Source organism: Geotrypetes seraphini, chromosome 9, assembly GCF_902459505.1.
Source record: "Geotrypetes seraphini chromosome 9, aGeoSer1.1, whole genome shotgun sequence".
NCBI classification, from domain to species: Eukaryota; Metazoa; Chordata; class Amphibia; order Gymnophiona; family Dermophiidae; genus Geotrypetes; species Geotrypetes seraphini.
In genome coordinates, this window is record NC_047092.1 from 49,985,423 (window position 1) to 50,010,171 (window position 24,749).

Below are 24,749 nucleotides of genomic sequence, written 5' to 3' on the forward strand. Positions count from 1 at the left end.
GTAAGTGGGACTTAGCAATTGAAAGCAGCTTCAAAAAAGTGGGCTTTTAGCTTTGATTTGAATACTGCTAGAGATGGAGCATGACATATTCACTCTGGCAGCCTGTTTCAAGCATACGGCGTGGCAAGAAAGAAGGAACGGAGTCTGGATTTGGTGGTGAAGGAGAAGGGTACAGATAAGAGGGACTTACCTGATGAACGAAATTCATGGGGGGGGACAGTGAGCATAGGGGGAGATGAGTGAGGAGAGATGATGAGGGGCTACAGAATGAATGCACTTGTAAGTCTATAAGAGGAGTTTGAACTGTATTTGGAAGCAGGTGAGGAGCCAATGAAGTGACTTGAGGAGAGGGGTAATGTGAGTGTGGCAGCTTTCACATTTCAGCATTTTTAATGGATTGTAGAGCAGAGAGACAGTTGAGCAGAAGACCTGAAAGAAGAACATTGCAGTAGTCTAAGCGAGAAGTGATGAGAGCGTGTACTCGGAGAGGAGCTCAGATTTTGGTAATATTATAGAAGAGGAAGCGACAGGTTTTAGTGGTTTGTTGGATCTGAGTGGAGAAGAAGAGAGAAGAGCCAAAGATTACCCCGAAGTTGCGAGCTTACAACATAGGGAAGAGGAAAGTGTTATCCACAGAAATAGAGAACGTCGGGAACATGGGAAAAACACAAAGGGATTAATTTTAAAATAGGGAAGTATAGTGCTGAAGAAAGGAGCATGTGGTATGGCAGTGCTTGATGGTAGGGAAGAGACAAAAACATCAGGAAAGGAGGTTGGAAGGAAAGAGAGAGAGAAGGAAGAAAGAAACAAGCACCCGCAGGAAAGGGGGGGGGGGTTGGAAGGAGAGAGAAAGGTGCATCTGTGAGGGAGGGAGAGAGAGAAGCACTGAAAGGGGGACCAAGGAAATTGGTGAAAGATGGGGGTCTTTGGGTGGAGTATGGGCAGGGCTTTGGGTGGAGAGTGGGCAGGGCCATGTGTCCTCTTGTCTTCACAAATAAGGTAATCCTAATGTGGGCTCTGTCGGCCTTCATTTTTCTGTTTCTAGATTTCTGTCTTTAACAGTAGACAGTGTTACAATTTTGAGGGGGCTTAAACCCTAAGTGAGGGGCCTAGATCCACCAAGCCCCACTATGGCTATGCTACTGGATGACCCATTTCCTAAAACACACAATTCAGAACATGAGCTCTTTCACTGTACAAAAGATATGTGAAGATATGAATACAAAGATCATTGATGCCTACAGCAGTGAAAGAGTTAATTCAGGCATCTATCATCTGGTCCACATTTCCTCCTTCTTGCTTCCCCTTGGTTTTTAAGGAAAAAAAGCACAAGAGATAACTATTAAAAGAGGAGAGATTGGTGGCTTGCTGTGGGCGTTAGTGCCATCAGTTTTAGCTGGATATTCAAAGGCTTATTCAGTTATATTTAAAGATATCTGGACATCCAACAAATTACTATTGACCTCTATTTTTTTTTAAGTTTACTTATCAGAAAGTCACATAGGGCTAGATTCACTAAGACCACCGATCAAGTCCCGACCACTTGGTGACCCCTTTGCGATCCGATTTCCCTCCGAGCCAATTCACTAACCTCTGTCCCAATCATCCTCCGATCCACGCACGCAAATGAGGGGGAATGGCATTCAAATGTAGGCAGGCAGCGATTCACTAAAAAAAATGAGGGACACCGACTGGGCTGACTGATCAAAAAATAATTGACTGCAGAGGACCAGTCACTCAGGTCCTTTCTGACTGCCCTGCTCTCTGCCCTGCTTCTCTGCTCTTCCCCGATCCTGCTTCTCTGCAAGCCCCATTCTCCTGCTTCTCTGTCCCAACTCTGCTGTCCTTCCCCGCGGTGCAAGCCCGTGATTTTCACCCACAGGTTTAAAGTGGGTTAAAACCATAGGCTCGTGAAGTAAAAAAAAAAAAAAAGTTAAGTTCCTCCTGACTAAAAAAAAAAAAAGGTTTCAGGCAAAATAGATGGTCTGCGCATGCATCGGGATCGCTGGGGAGTGATCCGGTCGGTCAATTGGGGGCGTGATTCTGAACACTCTCATTTGCATGAGGGTGCTTCGTGAATCAGCCCCCCCAGCCATGGATCAGATTGGATCGCTCACGGATTGGATCCGATCCATGGCCTTAGTGAATCTAGCCCATAAAGTTTACAGGCTTCAAGAACTACACCATCTCTTAGAAAATCCATTCACTGTGCTAGTCTGTATCCAGTTCTGGTTTAGATTTGACAGTTTATCCTTAATCCTCCTTTTATCTTGCTTCCTCCTCTGTTATTGTATAGTCTGTTTACTTTTTATAAATGATTTCCTTTGCCTTTGAACTCTTTTGTTTCTCGATTACACATGCAGTTGAAAAAAATTGCAGTGTATCACAGACTGTTCCCTCTCCTCCTCGCCCGTGTTTCCTCCAAAGAGAAACTTGCCAAAGAGGCAAAAATTCATAGTAACAACTTTTTCAGGAACATCAGATGCAGAAAACCTGTGAGGGACCATTGGATGATCAAGGAGCAAAAGGGACACTCGGGGAGGATAAGGCCATAGTGGAGAGACTGAATGAATTCTTTGCTTTGGTCATTTAAAAAAAAAAAAAAAAAAACGCTGACCGCTGTCAGATGCCAGGGGAGATTGCTTCCTTGCAGTTAGAAGAAACTGTGCTCTTGAGTGAAGCGAGTAGTCTCTAAATGTCATTTGCACTTGGCCGATAGTGTGTGTTTTGTTATTTTTATATAAGCCATCCTAAGCCTCCAGTGTTCGGTTACATTCCTGTAAGATTAACACCCGAGCAACCCATGAACTGGAACCTTCACAGGTTTAGCGGTTCCACTGGAGAATTCTAGCTACAAATCCCCATCACTTTTATTTACTTATCATATGTATATGTGGGTGGGACAGTTAAAAAAAAAAAAAAAAAAACCTCTCCACGGTCTGCCTGCAGATTCATAGCTGCTGTGCAGTGTTTTCCTGTAATAATGCAGTGGCCAAAACGTGCCATGAAGATTCTAAACCCCAGGGACTTTGTGGAGGTATGTTTATAAAGGATTATTCACGTGTACATGACCTCTTAACAATTACCTCACAGAGTGCAAATGAAAAAGATTGTGCTGTGTCAAGAAGGAGGGTATTTTTGTGTGACACGTGTCCTGTATAGGCATATTAGGGGCAAAATGAGGGCTGTTCTGTAAAGGGGCACCTATATTTAGGCACTTAGAGGGCACCTGCCTGGATCCTATTCTGTTAGGGAAAATAGGCAAGTAACTTGAATTGCTTGTTTACTCTTTCCAAAAATACTAGGACTAGGGGGCATGCAATGAAGTTACTAAGTAGTAAATTTAAAACCAGAACTGGAGAAAATATTTCTTCACTCAGCATGTAGTTAAGGTCTGGAATTTATTGCCAGAGAATGTGGTGAAAGCAGTTAGCTTAGCAAGGTTTAAAATTTTTTTAGATAATTTCCTAAAAGAAAAGTTCATAAACCCTTATTAAAATGGACTTGAGAAAATCCACTGTTTATTTCTAGGATAAACAGCATAAAATCTGTTTTACTCTTTTGGGATCTTACCAGGCAATGCCTTCTGTTCTTCAGAATCTGCCTCTCTCTCCTGTTTTGAGTGAGGAAGTTAGATAATTCACCAAAATATGAATCTATTGCTATCAGTTAATATTGCTTTGGTACTTTCTCCCATGACTAGTCCTTGGATCCCTTCATAATCATGGACTAGTAGAAATGATCTCTATTGTTTCTTCTTTACTGTTTAACTTTGTAGGCTCTCATTTTCTCGACCAAGTGAAATTGCTTATGCTCTATATTGTAAAACAGAGAAACACATAATTTAAAAATTTGAGTTAACTTGGGTACAATTTTTAGAACTGTGCATGTTAATGCAATTTTCTCGGGGACTTATACCCATACTCTTTATTCTAGTTCTCAAAGGGGGAATATGTACCTACTTTCCTTTGAAAACTGTTGAGAGAAAAAAAATATCCTGAGATATTTCCACCTGCTTTTCTGCAAGCCCTTTCTCACAAAACCTACTGTTTCTGCCTTCCGTGATCTAATCTTCTGACAGAGTCCATGCACTTTGCTTGTGGATAATGCAGGCGTACTGTTGGTCCTCACCCACACAGAGAGTGGAAAAATTTCAGACATCCTATTTACCCCTATCTCCCCTCCCCCCACTCACACACCCATGGACTTCATTGGTTCCTCTTAATGTCAATTCTTTTTACATCTGTATTTTCTCTCTTAAATTGTAGTTTAAAGGTAAAATGCCCCCACCAGGTGATCCGATATGTAAGAGCATTGACTGGATTTGTGCTGTGTGGCACCAGCTGAACTCCTGCCTATCTCGCTTAGGCACACCCGAGGCATTTCTAGGGCCAGAGTATTTTCTGTCTTGCCCAGTAGTTCCAGGGCATACCCACGTTATAGTGAAGTAAGTATCTACACTTCTTCCAATGCTTGATTGCCAGAGATGCAGCATAACTACACTTTAAGCTGCATTGCACTGCTCGTAAACATAAAACCTAATCTTTTTGTTTTATTGCTCTGTTAAACACAACTAGAACAATTTGAAGAGCTGGATAGCCTATTTATCCCCTAAAATAGCAAGGACCGCTCCAAAAAGAAAGATTAGGTTCTTTCCTCAATAATCTTTAGTCCTGAACGCTACTGATGATACTATAGTGGTATTGCATTTATTTGCCATTCATAGACTGCCTGGGTTAATAGTTAAGGATTCTCAGGGATCTGGTATTTGCAAGGCATTATCTAAAACAGGCCTTGAGGGCCGCAATCCAGTCAGGTTTTCAGGATTTCTCCAATGAATGTGCATGAGATCTGTTTGCATGTGCTGCTTCCATTGTATGCAAATAGATCTCATGCATATTCATTCGGGAAAACCTGACCTGGTGAGGTGCAAAAAAAAGTTAATAAGAGCTGATGAAGAGCAAACATATAAGGCTTAAAGTGATGAAGATCCTGAGCTTTTAAGTGGTGTCGCTGAGGCTCTGGATTAATGAGGATAACAAGCTTACATGTGAGGAAATATTTCTTATATGCATAATTGGTGTGAAGAGTTAGAGTTAGCTGAAAGGTAATATTGAGCTTGAATTAGGTAATTTTAATTTTTCCTGGCTTCTTTCTTTCAAATTGCTGCTGTTTGTTCTTGGCCTGTTCACTCTCTACAAATCCCTTAGGGAAGGGTACTGTGAGGAATATAAATATTTAATTTATTTAACCCTAGGCTATTATTAGATAAAGAAGTTATCTGTTTGATGAAGAGACATCTTTGTATGAGTAAAATGTTATGTAAAAGTTGTGGACTCCAGGTGTTGATCACTATAAGAAACTGGCAGAGCTGCTATTGCTTTAAATAGAACCATCTGCAGCAAAGCAGTAGAACCCCAGCTTTTTATTGGCCAGTTTCTGCCTCTCAGCTAATCAGAGAGCTCCATTCACCCTCTTGCCAAGTGCATTAGCCCTGTAGTGACTGGATTCTCTTTACACAGCACAATAAAAGGAAAGACTTACCCAATGTAGATCTTAGGTTATTATCTAATGTTTGGCCTAGAAACTAGACTACCTCTGAATGTATGTTTTGGGGTCGCACCAGATGGACACTCTTCAGGAAACGATCTCAAATACATCCAGAATCTCAAGCAGCAATTCAATGCTGCATATCAAGCAGCTCAGGGACAGCTGACAAACAAAATACAGGCAATAAACTCGGCTATGATGCCCGAGTCAAAAGCCAAGAGCTACACGCTGGGGAAAGAGTACAGATCAGGGCTCTAGGCATCCCAGGCAAGCACAAGCTATCAAACCACTGGTGCAAAGAGCCCTATGTGGTAGTGACTTAGCTGCCAAACTTACCCATCTACAAGCTGACCCTTGAAAGTGGAAAAGGTCCTGAGAAGACTCTACACAGAAATCATCTAATCCTCATAGGTCAATCATTCCGATTGCCACAAATTGAAAATTCTACAACTTCCAGGCCAATAGCAAAATACAAACAAAAGTTAAGACCTCAAAATTGCTCACAGAATGAACAAGAAAGCTGTGACTCAGACCACTCTGCAGAATTTTCAGAGTCTGATGGCTCCACATTTCAGATGGGAGCATCACAAGGCCTAGATCCAACTGAGTTAATGAGATACTTTACAAAGGGGTCATTAATTAAGCCAATAACTGAAAGAAATGCTAGAAGTGCAGAGGATCTTAGTGACCCTCTCTCACACATGACACACCCTATGCATCTCCTATATATATATATATATAAGCAATACCAAATTTATCTGAATCAACCAGTGAATCTGAACCTGTACCTGAGCTTAGCAGATCCACAGTTGATAACAGTCCTTACAAGGGAATATAGGCAGACATTAATGCTCCCGTACCTTTAATTGGTGTAACTGAGGAAAATACAGCTGATAGTAAAAATATGCCTGATATTTCAAATGACTCATCTGGTCAGCATGCTGATGATACTGTAGTGGTATGCAGGTCAAACAGGACTCATAAGCCTGTCACAAAACTTGTTTATGATGAATTGGATACCCCTTCTAATCAGTCTATACAAATTTCTGCAAAGACTGTCATTCCTGATTGGTTGACAGTTCTTGAATGCCTGCGTAAATATGCTCAAGGCCTGCTCGCTCCTGCCCCCTCAGAGTAACTCAGATAAGGAGGGAGCTGGCAGCCCTTGAGCATACGCAGACGTTCAAGACCCTGCACTGGATCAGCAGCAACAGCTTTCTTGAGCACCAACAGTAAGGCCTGATCAGGGCCATGGGAGGAAGTAGCAGTACGACTGGAACCAGAAACAAGTGTGATTTCAAAAGATGCTCTCTTCTTGTTGCAGCTACTAATTCCACTGTGACTAGCTGTGGATAGTAGAATGATCTATTCAGCTGCCAAAAGTTGGGAAACACTTTATCCAACTTCTGTAGTAATGGGAAAGGGGATACAAAGAGGAGACAATTATAAAGCTCTTTTGACTTTGCTGTTATCAATAGTGATCAGTTGAATCGATTATTGTAGTTTGATTTATAATGGAGTCACTGCAACAACATTATGACATCTAAGCAGTTTACAGTGGTCTTCTAAATTATTTTAGTTACCGGTAATCTTCTAATCCTGTATTTACCTCAAAGGAAATTATTGACACAATATCCACTTGTTCTTTCTTTGAATAGAGCAAGATTTGATGTGACAAGAGGGTTAAAGTCATATGGGCTATTATTCCCTATTGAGGTGATAAGGTTAGCTACTAGCCCTCTTGCTGACATCTGTGTTTTAATTACTGATTCAAGGGTACAATAAAATTGACTTGCACTTGAAGGGAGATAGGTTCAGAACAAATGCTAGGAAGTTCTTCTTCACCCAGAGGGTGGTGGACACCTGGAATGTGCTTCCAGAGGGGGTAGTTGAGCAGAGTACGGTTTTGGGTTTCAAAAAGGGATTGGACGAGTTCCTAAAGGGTAAGGGAATCTAGGGGTACAATTAGAGGGTTACTATACAAGACAAAATGCTCTTGAGTAATAGATCACTACAGGTCATTGACCTGGGGGGGCCGCCACGGGAGCAGACTGCTGGGCATGATGGACCTATGGTCTGACTCGGCAGAGGCAATGCTTATGTGCTTATGTACTTCTGTCCTATTTGGGTCTGTGGGGAGGAATTGTTTATCTAAACAGATAGTTTAAACCGCTGTTATTGTAAATGTTTTGTGATTTTATGCTAATAAAAATATTTAAAGTAAAAAAAAATATTGTGTAAAAACTTATGGCAAGGATGTTTAGCCTTTGTAGACTGGCTCAACAGGATCACCCAAACTTCTAATCTCAGTTTATATTTGAGTCAACCTTTTTTCCTCCTTTTGGGGTGGGGGGGGATGTCACCTCAATTTATATTCAGATTGGTTTATATTTGAGTGTAAATGTTAATAAAATTCTGGCTTTTGTTGCCAGAGAATGCGATGAAGGCAGTCAGCTTAGCAGGGTTTAAAAAAGGTTTGGCTAACTTTCTAAAAGAAAATTCCATAAGCCTTTATTAATTTGGGCTTGGGAACATCCACTGCTTATTTCTAGGATAAACTGCAATGTGTTTTATTCTTTTGGATCTTGCCAGGTACCTGTGACCTGTGTTGGCCACTGTTTGAAACGGGATACTGGGCTTGATGGACCTTTGGTCTGTCCCAGTATGGCAACTCTTATGTTCCTTTGACCAATTATGTCTATATGGCAGGCCTGCCCAAGTCATGACCCCAAGAGCAGATATCATGGCATTTGGGATCATGGTCCACAGTTTGGGAAGCCCCACTATATTAAGAGGGTTATTTTGTAAAACATTTCCACATACTCTACTCAGTAGTACATACTTCCATTTTGAATATTATGGGCTCCTTTTACTAAGCTGTACTAGCGGTTTTAGGGCATGTGCGCTAGACGCTAATGCCAACATTGAGCTTAGTAAAAGGAGCCCTATGTGTTTGCTTTTACACCTGCTTTTTGGCCTACACAAATTCTCAGAATTATGGTACATATATACAGTATAGTCAAATTTTCAAATGTGCTTAAATGCCAACCCCTCATTAAATAGCTCTGGTTCCATTCTAGATGCTATTTCTGCAGAATATTTGTTGGTGTTTTATTAAAACACGTAGGTATCTATCCTCTCATATAAATAGATGTCTTCTTGCCTTCTCAGTGTAGCTGAGCTGTTACAAAATACAGTGGTACCTTGGTTTACGAGCATAATTCATTCCAGAAGTATGCTCGTAAACCAAAATACTCGTATATCAAAGCGAGTTTCCCCATAGGAACTAAGGGAAACTCGCTTGATTCGTTCCCACCCACCCCCATCCCCCGAGGCCAGCGGCGCTGCTCTGACCCCCCCCCACAAGAACCAGCATTGCTCCCCCCAAAGGTCCCTCCCGCGTGATCCGGCACCCTCCCCCCGCGATCCAGCACCCCCCCACCGTGATCTGTAGTCCCCCAGACCCACCCGAACAGGCTTCTTACTTCCATCTCGACCTCAGCACCGGCATGCCTTGTGTATTGGTGCCGGTGCCCGAAGATTGGCCTCCTCTTATTTGCTGGGCCTTGAGCATCTGCGCATGCTCAAGGCCTGTGAGTTCACGCTCTCTCCGAGATTCTCGGAGATCACGGAGAGAGCGTGAACTCGCAGCAAAGAAGAGGAGGCCGGTCTTTGGGCACCGGCACCAACGCAGAGGACATGCCAGTACCGAGGCCGAGATGGAAGTAATAAGCCTGTTCGGGTGGGTCTGGGGGACTTCAGATTGCGGCGGGGGGTGCTGAATCACGGCGGGCGGGTGCCGGATTGCGGGGGAAAGGGTGCTGGATCGCGGGGGGCGCCGCTCGCAAATCGAGGCACGCTCAGTTTCCGAGGCGCCGATTTTGCGAATGTTTTGCTCTTCTTGCAAAACACTCACAAACCGGTGCACTCGTAAACCGAGGTACCACTGTATCTCTCACATTGAATAGGCAGGATTATAAAAGCCCATTTCTTCTGATAAAACATTATATTGCTTGTGTATATATATATTTTTTTAATTTGCTCTCTAAGGAGGTCATTATAATTTTATTGGAATTTGTTCTAAAAATGACAGCACAAATATTGGCGCATAGCCTCCCCTCAACTCAACATCAAATTACCAAAATGTAGCTATATTATAGGAGAGAGAAATGGAGGAAGCGGGTAAAAAGGGGTGCATAATTTAATCTGTAAAGTACTCACCCATTTACTTGTGGATGTGGCTACGTACACACATAAATAACCTCTTAAGTGATTCCAACTAGTTGTAAAGTCCATACATGATGGCACTTATTTGCTGATAGGCATGCATAGGGCTGGAGTTTGGGCAGAGCATAGGTGGAACCAGAAGTGTGTGCATAGATTATATTGACCAATAGAGTCAAGGACATTTACACCTGCTGGTATTTTATTAAGAAAAACAGTCACTTACTTTTCTTTATAAAATGGTACCAAAGTGAGCGCCTAGGCAATTACATTATACAAGTCTAAATCAATAATATAAAACAGTAGTATGAATCTCGCTAGGAAGTACTTTTTTACCCAGAGGGTGGTAGACACATGGAATACTCTTCCAGAGGTTGTGATAGGCCAGAGCACAGTACAGGGGTTCAAGGAAGGTTTGGATAGGTTCCTAAAAGATAAAGGGATTGAGGGGTACAGATAGAACCAGAGGTAAGGTTAGAAAAATGGTCAGGAACCACTTCACAGGTCATAGACCTGATGGGCCGCCACGGGAGCGGACCGCTGGGCGCGATGGACCTCTGGTCTGACCCAGTGGAGGCAACTTCTTATGTTCTTATGTTGGTAAGTTGTTCTCACAGCTACGTCAATGCTTCTTTATTGTCTGTTGTTTTGAAGGTGGCTGTCTAGGTTGTGGAATGCCATTGTTGCTCCTAAAGTGCAGGCAGCCGTACTTTGCAGAGCCTCTGTGAGGCGACCCGCTGGACTCGGGCAACTTGCGACAGACACTCCCAGTCAAGGCCAGCAAGCTGTAGTTAAAGCTGCTCTCAGCATTCTGCTGAACAAGGCAGTTCTGCATGGCTGTCCACTGCCCAGATCAGGTAATCAGAAGTAGATATGGAGTTAAAAGACAAAGGCAAAGGGGTCGTCTTACTAAAAGGCGTTAGATTTTGCAGTTAATGCGTTTGTTTTATTTATTTAAAAATTTATAAACCACATACAACTATGCGGTTTCCATATCGCATACATAAAATCTTGTTTCCTTCCAATTATCACATATAGCATAGACATGTCAAGACAACATCGTTAATCATCCCTGGGATAGAGCACAAATCCAATCAATTCAGAAGTACAAACAAGCTTTAAATCATACATTGATGTCAAAAATTCTATAAGGCGATTATCAACTGAAATATATCTTAGAAGTCATTGGCAAATAATTGAGTTTTCAGCATTTTCTTAAAATTCATCCTCCCCATACAAAACCGCAGGATACCAGGCAAGGCATTCCATAGTTCTACGCCAGCCACCGATATCATTGATACTCCAATCCTAGCATGCATAGGAATTAACGTAATATAAGCGAAAATGTAATGCAACAACTATTGTGGGTTTGGCCAACATTTCACTCGCAGGGTCACAAGGAGCAGCATGGGTTCCACATTAAAATATCCATTAGCACATAGTACTCCGTTTGAAATTAATGCGGATGCACCTAGGTCCTGATTCTATAAATGACGTCTAAAGTTAGGCACCTAGATTGGCGTACCTAGCCGATTTAAGCACTTAATTATTTAAAAGGCTAAATCAATACCAGTAATAAAAAAAAATTTGCAGCTCATAATTGGTGTAAATTTTACTTAATTGGATGGTCAGGCCTAACTTGGTAGCCGCCCACCATTTTGCAGCCTAGTCCATGGTGCCTACTAGAAAGTACTAGTGCTATTATCCTTTGGATACTTTGGGTGGTTGAGATTATCTTTCATCACATTCTTTAACTAAAACACCAAACAAAACTTAGCTTTGTGTTTTAAGGTTGCAGACGCATACACCGACAGCAGCCATTCAGCAAGCAGTGCAGGGCCAGGCTGGATGCCAAAAACATCGTAACTGCCCTTTAGCACTAGCCGCGAGATTCGAGGAGGCAGCTGTCCAGCGAGGGATGTATTTGAGGGGGATGATTTTAAAGGTATTGTAAAATGGGGGGAATAAACATTTTTTAGATATTCTAGTAATAGGAGGAAGTGCAAAAGTGAAAGGAAGGAATATCGTATTTCCCCTTATATAAGCCATGGCCTATACATGGGTTTTACAAACCTGCCTATGGGGCGCAACTTACCTAAATGGGGCAGCCTATCTAAACCATTAAAATCATCCCCCTGGTACCTTTTTAAATCATCCCCCCCATTCCTTTTTAAAATCCCCCTTAAATACAACCCTGGCTATTTTTTTTCTTCCATTTATATCTTTGATTTCCTTAATACTTTACCAGCTTTTTCAGATATTGTCGCTTGTCTTCCTTTTTCTGTGATCTCTTGTAATTTATGAAGTCTAACCTCTTTTTCCTTACTTTTTCATCTATTACTTTTGATAACCAACACTGCCTTCTTTTCCTCTTACTTTTATTTACTTTCCTTACAAAAAAGTTTGTTGCCCTTACAGTAGCTCTTTTCAGTTTTGCCCACTCTTTTCCTATTTCTTCCAGACAACTTCTTGAGGTAATCCCCCATCTAGACAAAATTAGTCTTTTGATGTCTTAAGACCTTCACTTTTGAATGAACCCTCTTTCGAAATAAGCAGGTGGTTTTCACTAATACCGTTAAATACAACATTCGGCATTGAGCATCCGCGTTGAGTATTGACTCTTTCCATGCTCACAAAATCGCCGGCTTTGAGTTTCCCATTTAGTGCTGATATTCAGTACTACTGTCTGGTTAAGTGCTATTGAATATAAGTGGATAGCCTTACATATGTGATTAAAATCAGAGCAGGATAAATTACTCTGAATATCAACCCCAGAATGTCTGTAGGCGTGTACATGCTGTTGAAACTAACAGTAGCACGTACATTAAACAAGCCGTTTTATAGACAAAACTAGAGCAAAGGTCAACTGAAGTTTATCTAAATACTACAGATAATTTATTATGTAGGTAGCTAACAAAGCTGTTGATAGAGAAAATCAATCAACGAGGTTGTATGCTAATGCACTTTTTTTCTTCGTCTAGAAATGATTAATTTATTCTGTGCAGGATTCTGTGAAGTATCCATCAATTTTTCTGTTTGTATAATTGGACGTCACTTTTCTAGGCTAGGGAAAGCGTTATAGTCCCAGTGACGTGCCCACTTTTAACCAAAACTTACATCACCAATTGAATGTTCTTACAGAGCTGGATCAATATATCGGCATCTTCAAAGGAAGCAATTTCCCAGTATCCCTGATTTCAAACTACAACTGTAGCAAGAAGAAGGGAGAAAGCAGCTCCTGGAGAAAAGTGAACACAAGTCCTCGCAAGAAATCCAGCCATGTGTCTCCGTCGTCATGGAATAAATCCGAGGAAAATGGTAGTATGGTGTCAAATGCACTCATTTTTCAGCATGATGCTCAGGGTTCACATTTCTCCTGACCCTCCGGCCTGAATTATTCTGTATTAATTCTCCCCCTCTCCCCATCCTCCTCACCACTCCCTGGTTTGAAGGGAATTGGCTAATACTTAAGCTGTAAGAATTATCTCCTTATCAATATGAAACTATCTTCCCATTATTTTAAATACTGACTGCTGCAGTACTCGGATAGTAGCTGCTGCTACAGATTCAGATAGACCAGTGTATTTCATGCTGTCTAGGGAACGATGATTATTCAGCTGCTATCCAGATAGTGGCTGAATAATTACCATTAATCTGTCCAGATAGTACCTGTTCTACATAGGATTACATATAAAATTGCCCTATTGACCTTTAAAACCATGCAAACTAATGCCCCGACATTCATAGATAGACTACTATGATCCCCTATGATCCACCCAGAACCTTAAGATCAACCTCACAGCATTCCCTTAATGTCCCATCCCTAAAGATAATTGGTACTCGTCATACCCTCATTTTTTTAGTCACTGCCCCTTTAATTTGGAACTCTCTCCCTCTGTACCTTAGAGCTGAATAAAACTTGCAGAAATTCAAAAGCAGCCTAAAATGCTTGCTTTTTAAAGATGCCTATAACTGATTTTTATACACATATCTACTCCAGCAATTTTTAACTTTTTATCTTTTCCTATTGTATTTTCCTTTTATGTATCTATATATATAAAATCGGAGGTATGTATGTGTGTATGTGCCGCGATCACGCAAAAACGGCTTGACCGATTTGAACGAAACTTGGTATGCAGATCCCTCACAACCTGGGATGATATGTTCTGGGGGTCTCGCGGCCCACCTGCACACGTGGGCGGAGCTACAAACAGATAATCAGATTTCACCCATTCATGTCAATGGAAAAAATGTAAAAAGCTGCCATTCTCACAGTAATTCAAAAACGGCTTGACCGATTTGTACGAAACTTGGTATGCAGATCCCTCACTACCTGGGGTGATATGTTCTGGGGGGTCTCGCGGCCCACCTGCACACGTGGGCGGAGCTACAAACAGAAACTCAGATTTAACCCATTCATGTCAATGGAAAAAATGTAAAAAGCTGCCATTCTCACAGTAATTCAAAAACGGCTTGACCGATTTGAACGAAATTTGGTATGCAGATCCCTCACTACCTGGGGTCATACGTTCTGGGGGTCTCGCGGCAGGTATGTAAAAAATTAATTTCATTCACCACTATAAAGTATCTTTATTTGAATCCATTTACAGTGTTATTGCTATAATTAAATACCCGTGCAACGCCGGGGCATCAGCTATATATATATAAAATTGGATGTATGTATGTATGTTCCAGCATAACTCCGAAACGCATTGACAGATTTCAACCAAACTTGGTATACATATCAATTGCTATCTGGGAAAAAAATACTGTGGGGGTGGGAAGGGGATGACATGTAAAGACTCATCGAAAAAGACAGATATTGCTTTGACCAATGGTGTGAAGCTTGGGGAATGATGTCACACAGTCAGAATGATGTCACAGTCAACAGTATATAAGGAAGTGCTGCTGTGGTGTGGTGTGGTGAAGCCGAAACTGAAAATTTGTGTGATGTTATTCCTCAAGTGAATGTTCCTGAAGGGAATTTATATCCGGGCAACGCCGGGTGATCAGCTAGTTCTTTCTATAAAATTGTAGTTCTTCCCTCTTTTCCCTTTGTTTTCAAGTCATAACTATGTAGTGGGCACCTGGAATGCACTTTCGGAGGTTGTGATAGGACAGAGTACACTACGGGGTTTCAAAAAAGGATTGGATAAATTCCTGAAGGACACGGGGACTGAGGGATACAGATAGGGATAGGATTATGAAAGGGTATAGATAGAAGGATAAAGGGGATTAAAGGGTTTTAGACAAGGATCACCTTATAGGTCATGAACCTGATGGGCCGCCGCGGGAGCGGACTGCTGGGCGAGATGGACCTCTGGTCTGACCCAGCGGAGTCAACTTCTTATGTTCTTATGTGTCTAATAATTAGTTCATGTATGTCTAATTAATTTAAAAATGTTCATCTCCCAGCTATTTAGTTGTGTATGTCCAATAATTTAAAAATGTTCATCTCCCAGTTATTTTAAATACTTTGTACAACGCTTTGTACCTATGGATAAGCGTTTAATCAAAACTTAAATAAACTATGAAACTATTAAGGTGAGCAATGGAGTCTCTCAGGGATCGGTGCTGGGGCCATCCTTTTCAATATATATGTGAGTGACATTGCTGAAGGGTTAGAAGGAAAGGTTTGCATCATTGCGAATGATACCAAGATTTGTAACAGAGTAGACACTGAGGAGGCAGTGGAAAACATTAAAAAGGATCTGCAAAATTTAGAGGAATGGTCTAATATCTGGCAACTGAAATTCAATGCAAAGAAGAGCAGAGTAATGCATTTGGGGATTAGAAATTGAAAGGTCCTATGTGCTGGGAGGTGAGAGGCTGCTATGCATGGATGGGGAGAGGGACCTTGGGGTGATAGTATCTGAAGATCTAAAGGCAAAGAGATAGTGTGACAAGGTAATGGCTGTTACCAGAAGGATACTGGGCTGTATAGAAAGATATGTAGCCAGTAGAAGAAAGAAGGTGTTGATGCCCCTGCACATGTCATTGGTGAGGCCCCACTTGGACTATTGTGTTCAATTTTGGAGACCGTATCTGGCAAAGGATATAAGAAGACTTGAAGCGGTCCAGAGGAAGGTGATGAAAATGGTACGAGATGTGCACCAAAAGACGTATGAGGAGAGACTGGAAGCCCTGAATATGTACGAGGGCTGTTCAAAAAGTATCAGTCCTTTATTCATAAATACCAATGAGTTCAATGCGGTTTACAAAAGATTAGCTACAAAAATATAATCATGAAGAGAAAAAGCAGCTAAGGGATAAGAAACTTCAGAAATATCCATCTTAACAAACAGTAGACCATCTATGTTGTTTCTTCACGGTGGTCCAAATATACAAAACAAACATTTAGAAAGATCACAATATTCACCCCCTCCCCACCCAACCCCGCCCATCCCACAAAGTTCTCCATTATCATGAATTCAAAATAATACTACATGCCCAATGTGACATGCTATCCCATATAGGCGCCCAAGTTTCTTGATACAATCTCCATTTTTTGGAGTGATCTTCTTGTAGCATCTAGATCAGGGATGTTAAAGTCCCTCCTCGAGGGCCGCAATCCATTTGGGTTTTCAGGATTTCCCCAATGAATATGCATGAGATCTATTTGCGTGCACTGCTTTCATTATATGCTAATAGATCTCATGAATTTTCATTGGGGAAATCCTGAAAACCCAGCTGAATTGCGTCCCTCGAGGACCGACTTTGACACCTGTGCTTTAGGGACAGGTATTGTACCTGCATATAATATGTAAACCATTTTGGTTCTACAATAGAAAGGCTATATATCAAGAATCAAAAACCTCAGAGCTGTTCTTCCAATGTACATTAACACTTTTTCAAGAAATGTGGTATATCAAATAAACAAACTGTAATACTTGCAGTTAAAAATACTGTTAGCTTGGGTATTTCTAGTTTATGAGCAACATCAATTTTAACATGCATAAAGTAATGTGAGAGCTTTAATGTATAAATATGCTAATGAGATGCAAAACTATGCCAAAACCTCATTACCTATGATCATTGCTGAAAAGTATGTAAACAAATTGGTTCTCAGGTGCATCAGTGGCCAAATATGAGGCTGACTCAGTAGCAGGTTCTGTTCTGTACAGGTCGTCAGATCTGGGTCCTGTTCTTGAGTCAGGTTTTTTTCTTGTTTGCATCCTCTATGGCACAGGTGTCAAAGTCGGTCCTCGAGGGCCGGAATCCAGTCGGGTTTTCAGGCTTTCCCCAATGAATATGCATGAGATCTATGTGCCTGCACTGCTTTCAATGCATATTCATTGGGGAAATCCTGAAAACCCAAATGGATTGCGGCCCTCGAGGAGGGACTTTGACACCCCTGCTCTATGGCAGGGGTAGGGAACTCCGGTCCTCGAGAGCCGTATTCCAGTTGGGTTTTCAGGATTTCCCCAATGACTATGCATGAGATCTATTTGCATGCACTGCTTTCAATGCATATTCATTGGGGAAATCCTGAAAACCCGACTGGAATACGGCTCTCGAGGACCGGAGTTCCCTACCCCTGCTTTATGGGAGGAACCAGAATCATCATTCAATGGTGACAGCTAAGGAGTTGGTTTCCTAAGGCACATTAACTCATTTAAGTGCTTTCCCAGGATTTCAACAAACCTGATAGCAGAAGCATGGCAGTTGCACTCCAAAGCTGCTTTGTAATCCCATTCACAGTTCTGACTATTCAGTAACCAATTTTAATTTAAAGTGGATTTATTTACCTTTTTTTTTTTTTTTTTTCCAGGTGTAGAATCTCAGAATGGTTTGCAACAGAATTACACCAAATTGACTGGTCAAATGAAACTCAGGTAAATACCTGTGATTTGGTTTCAAGAACATAGAAGTACAGTACCCTTGGTTTGCGAGCATAATTCGTTCCAGAAGCATGCTCTTAATCCAAAGCGCTCGTATATCAAAGCAAATTTCCCCATAGGAAATAATGGAAACTCAGACGATTCGTTCCACAACCCCAAAACTTTAATACAAAATACTGTATGTACTTGTATTGCAAGACCTCGCTCGTTTAGAACAGTCACTACACTCCCACAGTGTCAAAGAGAGAAGAACCATCGGCTCAGTTGTGATGATGTGACGCGTGCATACTGTAAGTACTTGTATTGCAAGACATTGCTTGTTTATCAAGTTAAAATTTAATGAAATGTTTTGCTTGTCTTGCAAAACACTTGCATACCAAGTTACTTGCAATCCAAGGTTTTATTGTAACATAGTAAATGATGGCAGTTAAAGACCCGAATGGCCCATCTAGACTGCCCAACCTGATTCAATCTAAAAATCTGATGGTTTGTAATTGGTTTGATGTCTAGAAAAGGGGAGGAGGAGGAACAACAATAAAGTCTAGGAAATATCACATTGATGGAAAAAATAAGAGGATTAGGGAAATGAATGTAATACAGTTTTGTATCTATGTCTAGAAAGAATAGTAGGGAGAGAGAATAAAGAGGGGGAAAAAAAAAAGATTAATGTTCAGAAGCGTCTTTAAGAAGGAAATATTTCAATGCCCCTTTAAATTTCTCTCAATTAGTCTCTTAAGCAGATATGTTTAACTTTAGATGCCTAGAATTGAAAATCAACACTAGGGCAGTGATCCTGTCATGAAAGTGCTGGGGTGGGAGGTGCAGTGATGCATGGGCATCAGGGATCGAGAATGACACGGGACCAAATTTGTCCCTGTCTCTGCAGGAATGCAATTTCCCCATCCCATCCCTACAAGTTTTGCTGCTGACCCCGTCCCTTCCCCATTCCTGTAAGCTCTGCCTTAACCACACACATCAAGTTACCACCTGGGCTGGGAAAATTCAACACACAAGTTCCTCAGAATGCCACACTGGATGTTCGTGTGGTAGCCGTCCTCATAGGAATATTTTAGTGTGTGAGTTTATTATATTATAACCCGGCACTTTCAATAGGGATTTAGCAATTAGCTAAGATTTCAAACTGCTCTGCTCTCCCTATCCCTGACCCTGATGAAATTATGAAACGCGTCGGTGGGGATTGAGGCAGACCCAGTTTTTTACAAAGCTAAGTATTTGCTTTTGCAGTAATTCTTTAAAAAAATGATAACTATTTAATTTATCGAAGCACTTGCACTTTATAAACTTTATGAAACGTTATAATATAATAAACTCACACACTAAAATGTTCCTATGAGGACGGCTACCACACGAACATCCAGTGTGGCATTCTGAGGAACTTGTGTGTTGAATTTTCCCAGCCCAGGTGGTAACTTGATGTTTATTGGGATTTCAGCAGTGTTACTTTGGTGCACGTTTAGATTTTAACCACACACAAGCATCGAACACTTATGATTTTAAAGTGTTTGAGGCTTGTGCAGATGGAAGACAGAGCTTGCAGGAATGGTGCAGGGACAGGAAAAGAACACATCGGGACAGGACAGAAAAATGAGTTCCCACGGGGGACAGGGAAAAATTTGTCCCCAAGCCATTCTCTAATCGGGGAAGAGCGTATCGGAGGTGCATGGTGTGGTAATGCTGGACGCCGACTTCCCTCGCTATACCAGTGCGTATATATGTGTACATATGAGCCTAAATTCCAAAAATCTGGCAATGTGCTATTCTATGAATACACCCAGATCTATCACAGTGCGTATTTCAAAGGTATACACTTGGGTAGTGTATACTGAGTGTAGTGTGAGTGGGATTCACATGTATGCGCATAATTTCTAGAATACTGTAAGTTATACACATATCTCTGACATCTAGGTGCGAGCATTTACACCAGTTCTGTGGTTAGTATAAGTGCTTATGCCTAACCACATATGTTCTACAAAGGAAAGTAGGCACCTAATCTAAATCTTTAGATTAAATCTAGGTGTTTCTTTATAGATTTTGCCTCCACAGCCCTAATTTACTGGTAGCGCTATGCTTACTTTCAGGGGGACAAAGGATAAGGAAGTCATATTGGCAATGTGAAGAGAGAGGGCTCAAGTCTGCATTCAGCTTGCAACATTAGGGGAGTCACCCTCCCCCCCCCCAACACACATACATGCCTACCACAAAATATTTTCCTCATCTGACTGAGTCCTGCCATCACTCACTCTTTAGAGACTAAAATTTAGATGTAAGGCAGATTTGCATTCAGGCAGATGTGGGCATGAAGCTATTTAAATGATATGACTAGAGATGCCTCGCTTAAGGTAATAAACGATTGCATTTAGTAATTGACCTTTTCTTTTCTTGGCTCTTTAGTATTCAGATAAATACAGATATATAGGTACAGTAGATACAGATATGTGTATAAGTAAAATGTTACAGTGAAACCTTTTTTCTAGATTGATAGAGAATGGACAACCACGGTCATTGAGCATGGCGCAAAGGCTGTCCCTTGGCTCGGATGATGAAGACCTTGTACGGGAACTTCAGAGCATTTGTTCCAGCAAATCAGAGCCAGATATAAGCAAGGTAAGGATGCAATCTAATCTAATGTAGTATTTGTGTGTTGCACATGCCTGTTCAGGCTCTAGGCGACTTAAAGAAGCTTTCAACATTTAATTTTTTCACTCTTTTCATTCTTCAAATTCCTCTAAAGAAACAAGTTGCGATATAGGTAGAAAATAGAGAGAATGGGAAGTTTTGGATTTTTTCCCACCCCTTGGACGTACGGTTTCTTTCTGCCTCTTAGGGATAAAAAAAAAAAAAGGTTGCAGCCAGTAAGGGTACTTTTACTAGGTGCAAGGGTATTAGGTGTCCAAGACCAATCATCCATCTTGTGTTCCCATGCCCTCACTACTACAATATTCTATATTTCTTGCTCCTCTCAGCTCCAGCATCCATCCAGATTGCACTGCCATAGAACAAAAATAAAAACTCTGTGGAGATGGTGATGTTGAGGATGCAAGCTTTATTAAGAAATACACACATTTATAATCCACAGAAAATATATCTAGGACCCAAACCGTTGAGAACTGTGGACCCAACACGGTCCGTGACAATACTGTTTTCCTCAGGGGTCTCTAAAAGTCCTGATATAAAAACAAGTGGATTAAAAACTGAAAACAATACTGAGTCGTAACTCTGCGTGAATGAGTAATCCACGTGATTTTATATCTGGACTTTTAGGGACCCATGAGGAAGACAGTATTGTGCCCCAGACTTTCTGCATTCATTTTCTCATATCCATAGCTGGAGCATAGATTAGTCCACCAGAAAGGGAAATTCAGATGATCATAGATTTTCCAGTTTCGGGTTATCACACAATTAAATTTAATAAAAGAGATACAGCGTAGAAAAACAAGACTAAAGGGTAACAGAAAGAGGAGGCCTAGGTTACAGTAGCTTTAAAAAGAGTTCTTAAGACACATCGAGAGGGCAGAAGAATGGAGCCACACAACAGAAGTAGATACCAGATACATATGGTGCTGTCTTTATGTCAGTGAGCAAGGTGAGACTCACAATACCAAAGCTGAAACTGATATAAATGCCAGACTACAAAAGTATGTTTTCCAAAATTCTTAAAGTTAGTAAAAGCAGATTCAGCACAAATATAGAAAGGGAGATTGTAATACAATGATGGGGGCCCAGTGGTGTAGCAAGGACTGTAATGGGCAGAAAAATTAATACAGGCTCTCCTATAACACCATCTCACCCAGAGTAGTGGGGACTGGAGGGAGAGGGGTGTGGAGGAGATATTCTGGGTAAACAAACCCTGTAAAAACCAGACTCATTCAAGATCTATATAGAAAACCTTAATAAAGTCAGAAAAAAACTTTTTCTACCTTTGTTGTATCTCATTTCTGCTTTTCTCTGTTTCTTCTTAACTCTCTTTCCAGCGTCTCCTGTCATTTTGATATTTCTTCTCTCTGTCTAATAACCATCTTTCATCCCTATCCTCCCCTCAAATCCAGCACCTGCCCTCTCAGTGTCCATATCACTCCTTTGTATCCAGCATCTCTTCTCTGTATCACTGTTCCTCTACTTATCCAGCTTGTCAACTCTCTCTTCCTCTCCTTTCTCACTTCCCGCCCTGGGACCAGCATCTCTCTCTCTTTCTTCCCTCCCCTCTCCACAGGCTGGCATCACTCTCCTACTGGTTCAGCGTCTCTCCTCCTCAAAATCTCTCTCTCTTTTCCCCCTCCACCTCTGGGGCTCTCTTTTTCTCTTCCCTTCCATACACTTCTCTTCCCTTCAGCCCAACATCATCTCTCACCTATTCATCCTATGTTTTTTTTTCTCTCTCTCAACCCTCTGCCTCAAACTCCACCTCTACCCCCACCACGTAGGTATCAGCTTCTCTCCCTCCCCTAGTTGGTCCAGTATGCTTCTCTTTGTGTGCCCCTCCCTCCATGAGTCCAGCATCTCTCTAACCCCTCTTCTGTCCCTTCCCAAATTCTGGAATTACTCCTCCTCCCCCCCTTTCACATGTTCTGGAATCTCTAACTCCCCCGCCCCCCCCCCACAAATCCCAGCATATATCTACCTCCCCTCCCCCTCAGGTCTTGGCATCTATCTAACTTCCCCCTCCCCCACAGGTCCAGGCATCTAACCTCCCATCCTCCCTTGGGGCCTTTGAATCCACAAAAAGCAGCTGGAAGAGGCAGCAATGTGCATAGCTTGCTTCTGTCCAGCGCCTCCAGAGCCTTTCCACTGGCAGCAGGGCCTTCCACTGTCGCAGTAGAAAAGCTCTGATGATGCTGGCAAGTGGCAGACTGTTTATTTCACTGAATCTGCTGGCTGCAGCTTCTTGCTGCCTTCTGCAGATTTTGAAGACCAAAGGGGCAATACCAGACTCGCTAAGAGGTAGAGAGATGGGGAGAAATGCCGGAACCTGCAGGGGGTAGGCAGCCCTGGGCATTTTGTGGGCTCATATTATGGTAGCTGGGACTCTGGGGCCACTGCAGTAAAACATCTACAAGATTCTTAAGAATGCACCTACAAATATTGTAGAACCATCAAAAGGTTTCAACACACAGAGAAGAGCGAGCAGGAGAGTTTATAGGATATCAGAAGATTTAAAAGGAAAAGAGGGCTTCCTGAAGAAAAACTGATGGGTCAATGTGAGAATCTTAAACGGAAAGTGGCAGGCAATTGGAAGCTACTGTTCTTTAATAAAAAGATGAGTCATGTTATAAAATTTCTTCATGTCATAAAGATATTTCACAGTCACGGAAACATTTTGGAGTAACTGAAGTTGCCTTGTTTGCATATTAGGTAGGCTCTGATATACTGTAGGAATTTACAATAATTGTAGACTTGAGATAACCAACATATGAACCAGGTGACGAAGGGCTGAATGATGAAAGAAAGGACACACAGTTTGCAACTATTTTAGTCCTTCCTGCATTGTTTGTGGTCTCCTGCAGAGTGCGTGTGAAAGTTGATGCAGTACATATCATATGTGCAACTCCTATGCTTCTGTTTTGCATGCACGTGTCATCTGCTTCTGTCTGCACTTGAGTTGGCAACCCCTTCTGGTCTGGAACATTGGGGGTTCCAGCAAGGGGAAATGGGATGCAAAAAAAGATGCCCCATCCTTGACTCGTTGGTATCACTGCCTTTCTTGTTGTGGGCATATATACTGGTAGATGGTGCCAGGGGAGGGCTAGTAATGTGCATTTGGTACCCCTGCTTGTCAGGGCTGGCTCAAGGCAGTCTGCTTACTAAGATGAAGGATGTCCTCCTCCCCAAGACACCGAAAAAGGAGCGCCATATGAGGAGGTCCTGTTGCAATGTCTCTGTTGCCCCTAAAATTGTGGCTCTCTAGGCAGCCACCTATTTCTCCTACTGCAAGGGCCAATACTGTCTTAATCCTGTCATCACAGAGAGAGCCCTTGGCTAGAGGTCACATACCAGAGCTCCTTCTATAACTGTACAATGATTGACCTTAAATTTGAACACTAGGTGTCACCATTGTACAATGATTAAGGCTCTCTCCTGTACCAGGAGATATGAATGCTGTCTCCACAACAAACCTCATGTCTCCTGCATATGGCAGAGCTACCAGAACTGTCCCTTTTTTATTTTTTTGTTAGTTCCAAAATTTTATTGAAATTTTCATTTCAAGGATTTTCATTTCAAGGAATTTTCAAGAATTTTCATTTCAAGGATTTTCTAATCAGAGGGAGAGATTAGCCAAAACTGTAGTAATCTTTGGGATCACCAAAAAAACACAAAATCCTAATCTAGCAGTAGAAGTGAGAAACCTGTGCATGATTGGGGCTGTTATCTTGCATGAAAAGACTTTTATTGCTCCATATTTAATCTACATCTGAAATTGGTAATGGGTGTTGTATTGCATCTACTACACAGTGGTAGAGGAGCATACATACAGAGAACATCCTGACAGCCATTTTTTCCCATGATGTTGTCTGTTCCTGCAAATTTAAAAGCCAGAATGGGAGGAAACAGTTGTGTGTGCATGTCCAAACAAAAATGAAAGTGCCAGCACACATCTGTGCGTAAACCAGAAGGTTCTTTTTCATAAACAGTAAATAATAGCCCTGTGAGAAATATTTGCAAGGCTAATATTTATATGAGGTCTGACAATTAAGTTCATCCTATAAAAAGTGCTACATACCTCATTGCTGAATATCACTATGGTTACCTTCGAAGTACTCCCCTTGGGAAGCTACGCACCAACGCCAGCACCTAGTCCACCCTTCAAAGCAATTATGGAACTCTTTTTCTGGAATGGCCATCTTACCCCTGATGTCCTGAATGTCATCAAAATGTCTACCTCTCAATATTTCTTTTAACTTTGGGTAAAGAAAAAAGTCATTGGGGGCCAGATCAGGTGAGTAGGGAGGGTGTTCCAATGCAGTTATTTGTTTACTGGCTAAAAATTCCCACACATGTGAGCTAGTACATTGTTGTGATGCAAGAACCATGAGGGACCATTTTTGCGCACACCTTTCTCATGCTAAGATATTCAGTTAAGATTTTCCTGTTTCTCTATCGATGTTTACTTGGTCTTCT

At 41.6% G+C, this 24,749-nt stretch overlaps 1 protein-coding gene across 1 annotated transcript in view; it reads left to right on the forward strand.

Moving 5' to 3' along the window:
• The window catches only part of CTTNBP2 (cortactin binding protein 2), a 330,426-nt gene that overhangs the window by 259,810 nt on the left and 45,867 nt on the right, over window positions 1–24,749 (forward strand). Inside the window, 5 exon segments of the mRNA XM_033959698.1 lie at window positions 4,269–4,447; window positions 10,429–10,631; window positions 12,916–13,092; window positions 17,546–17,609; window positions 20,111–20,240. Coding sequence (XP_033815589.1) covers window positions 4,269–4,447; window positions 10,429–10,631; window positions 12,916–13,092; window positions 17,546–17,609; window positions 20,111–20,240 — 753 coding nt within the window.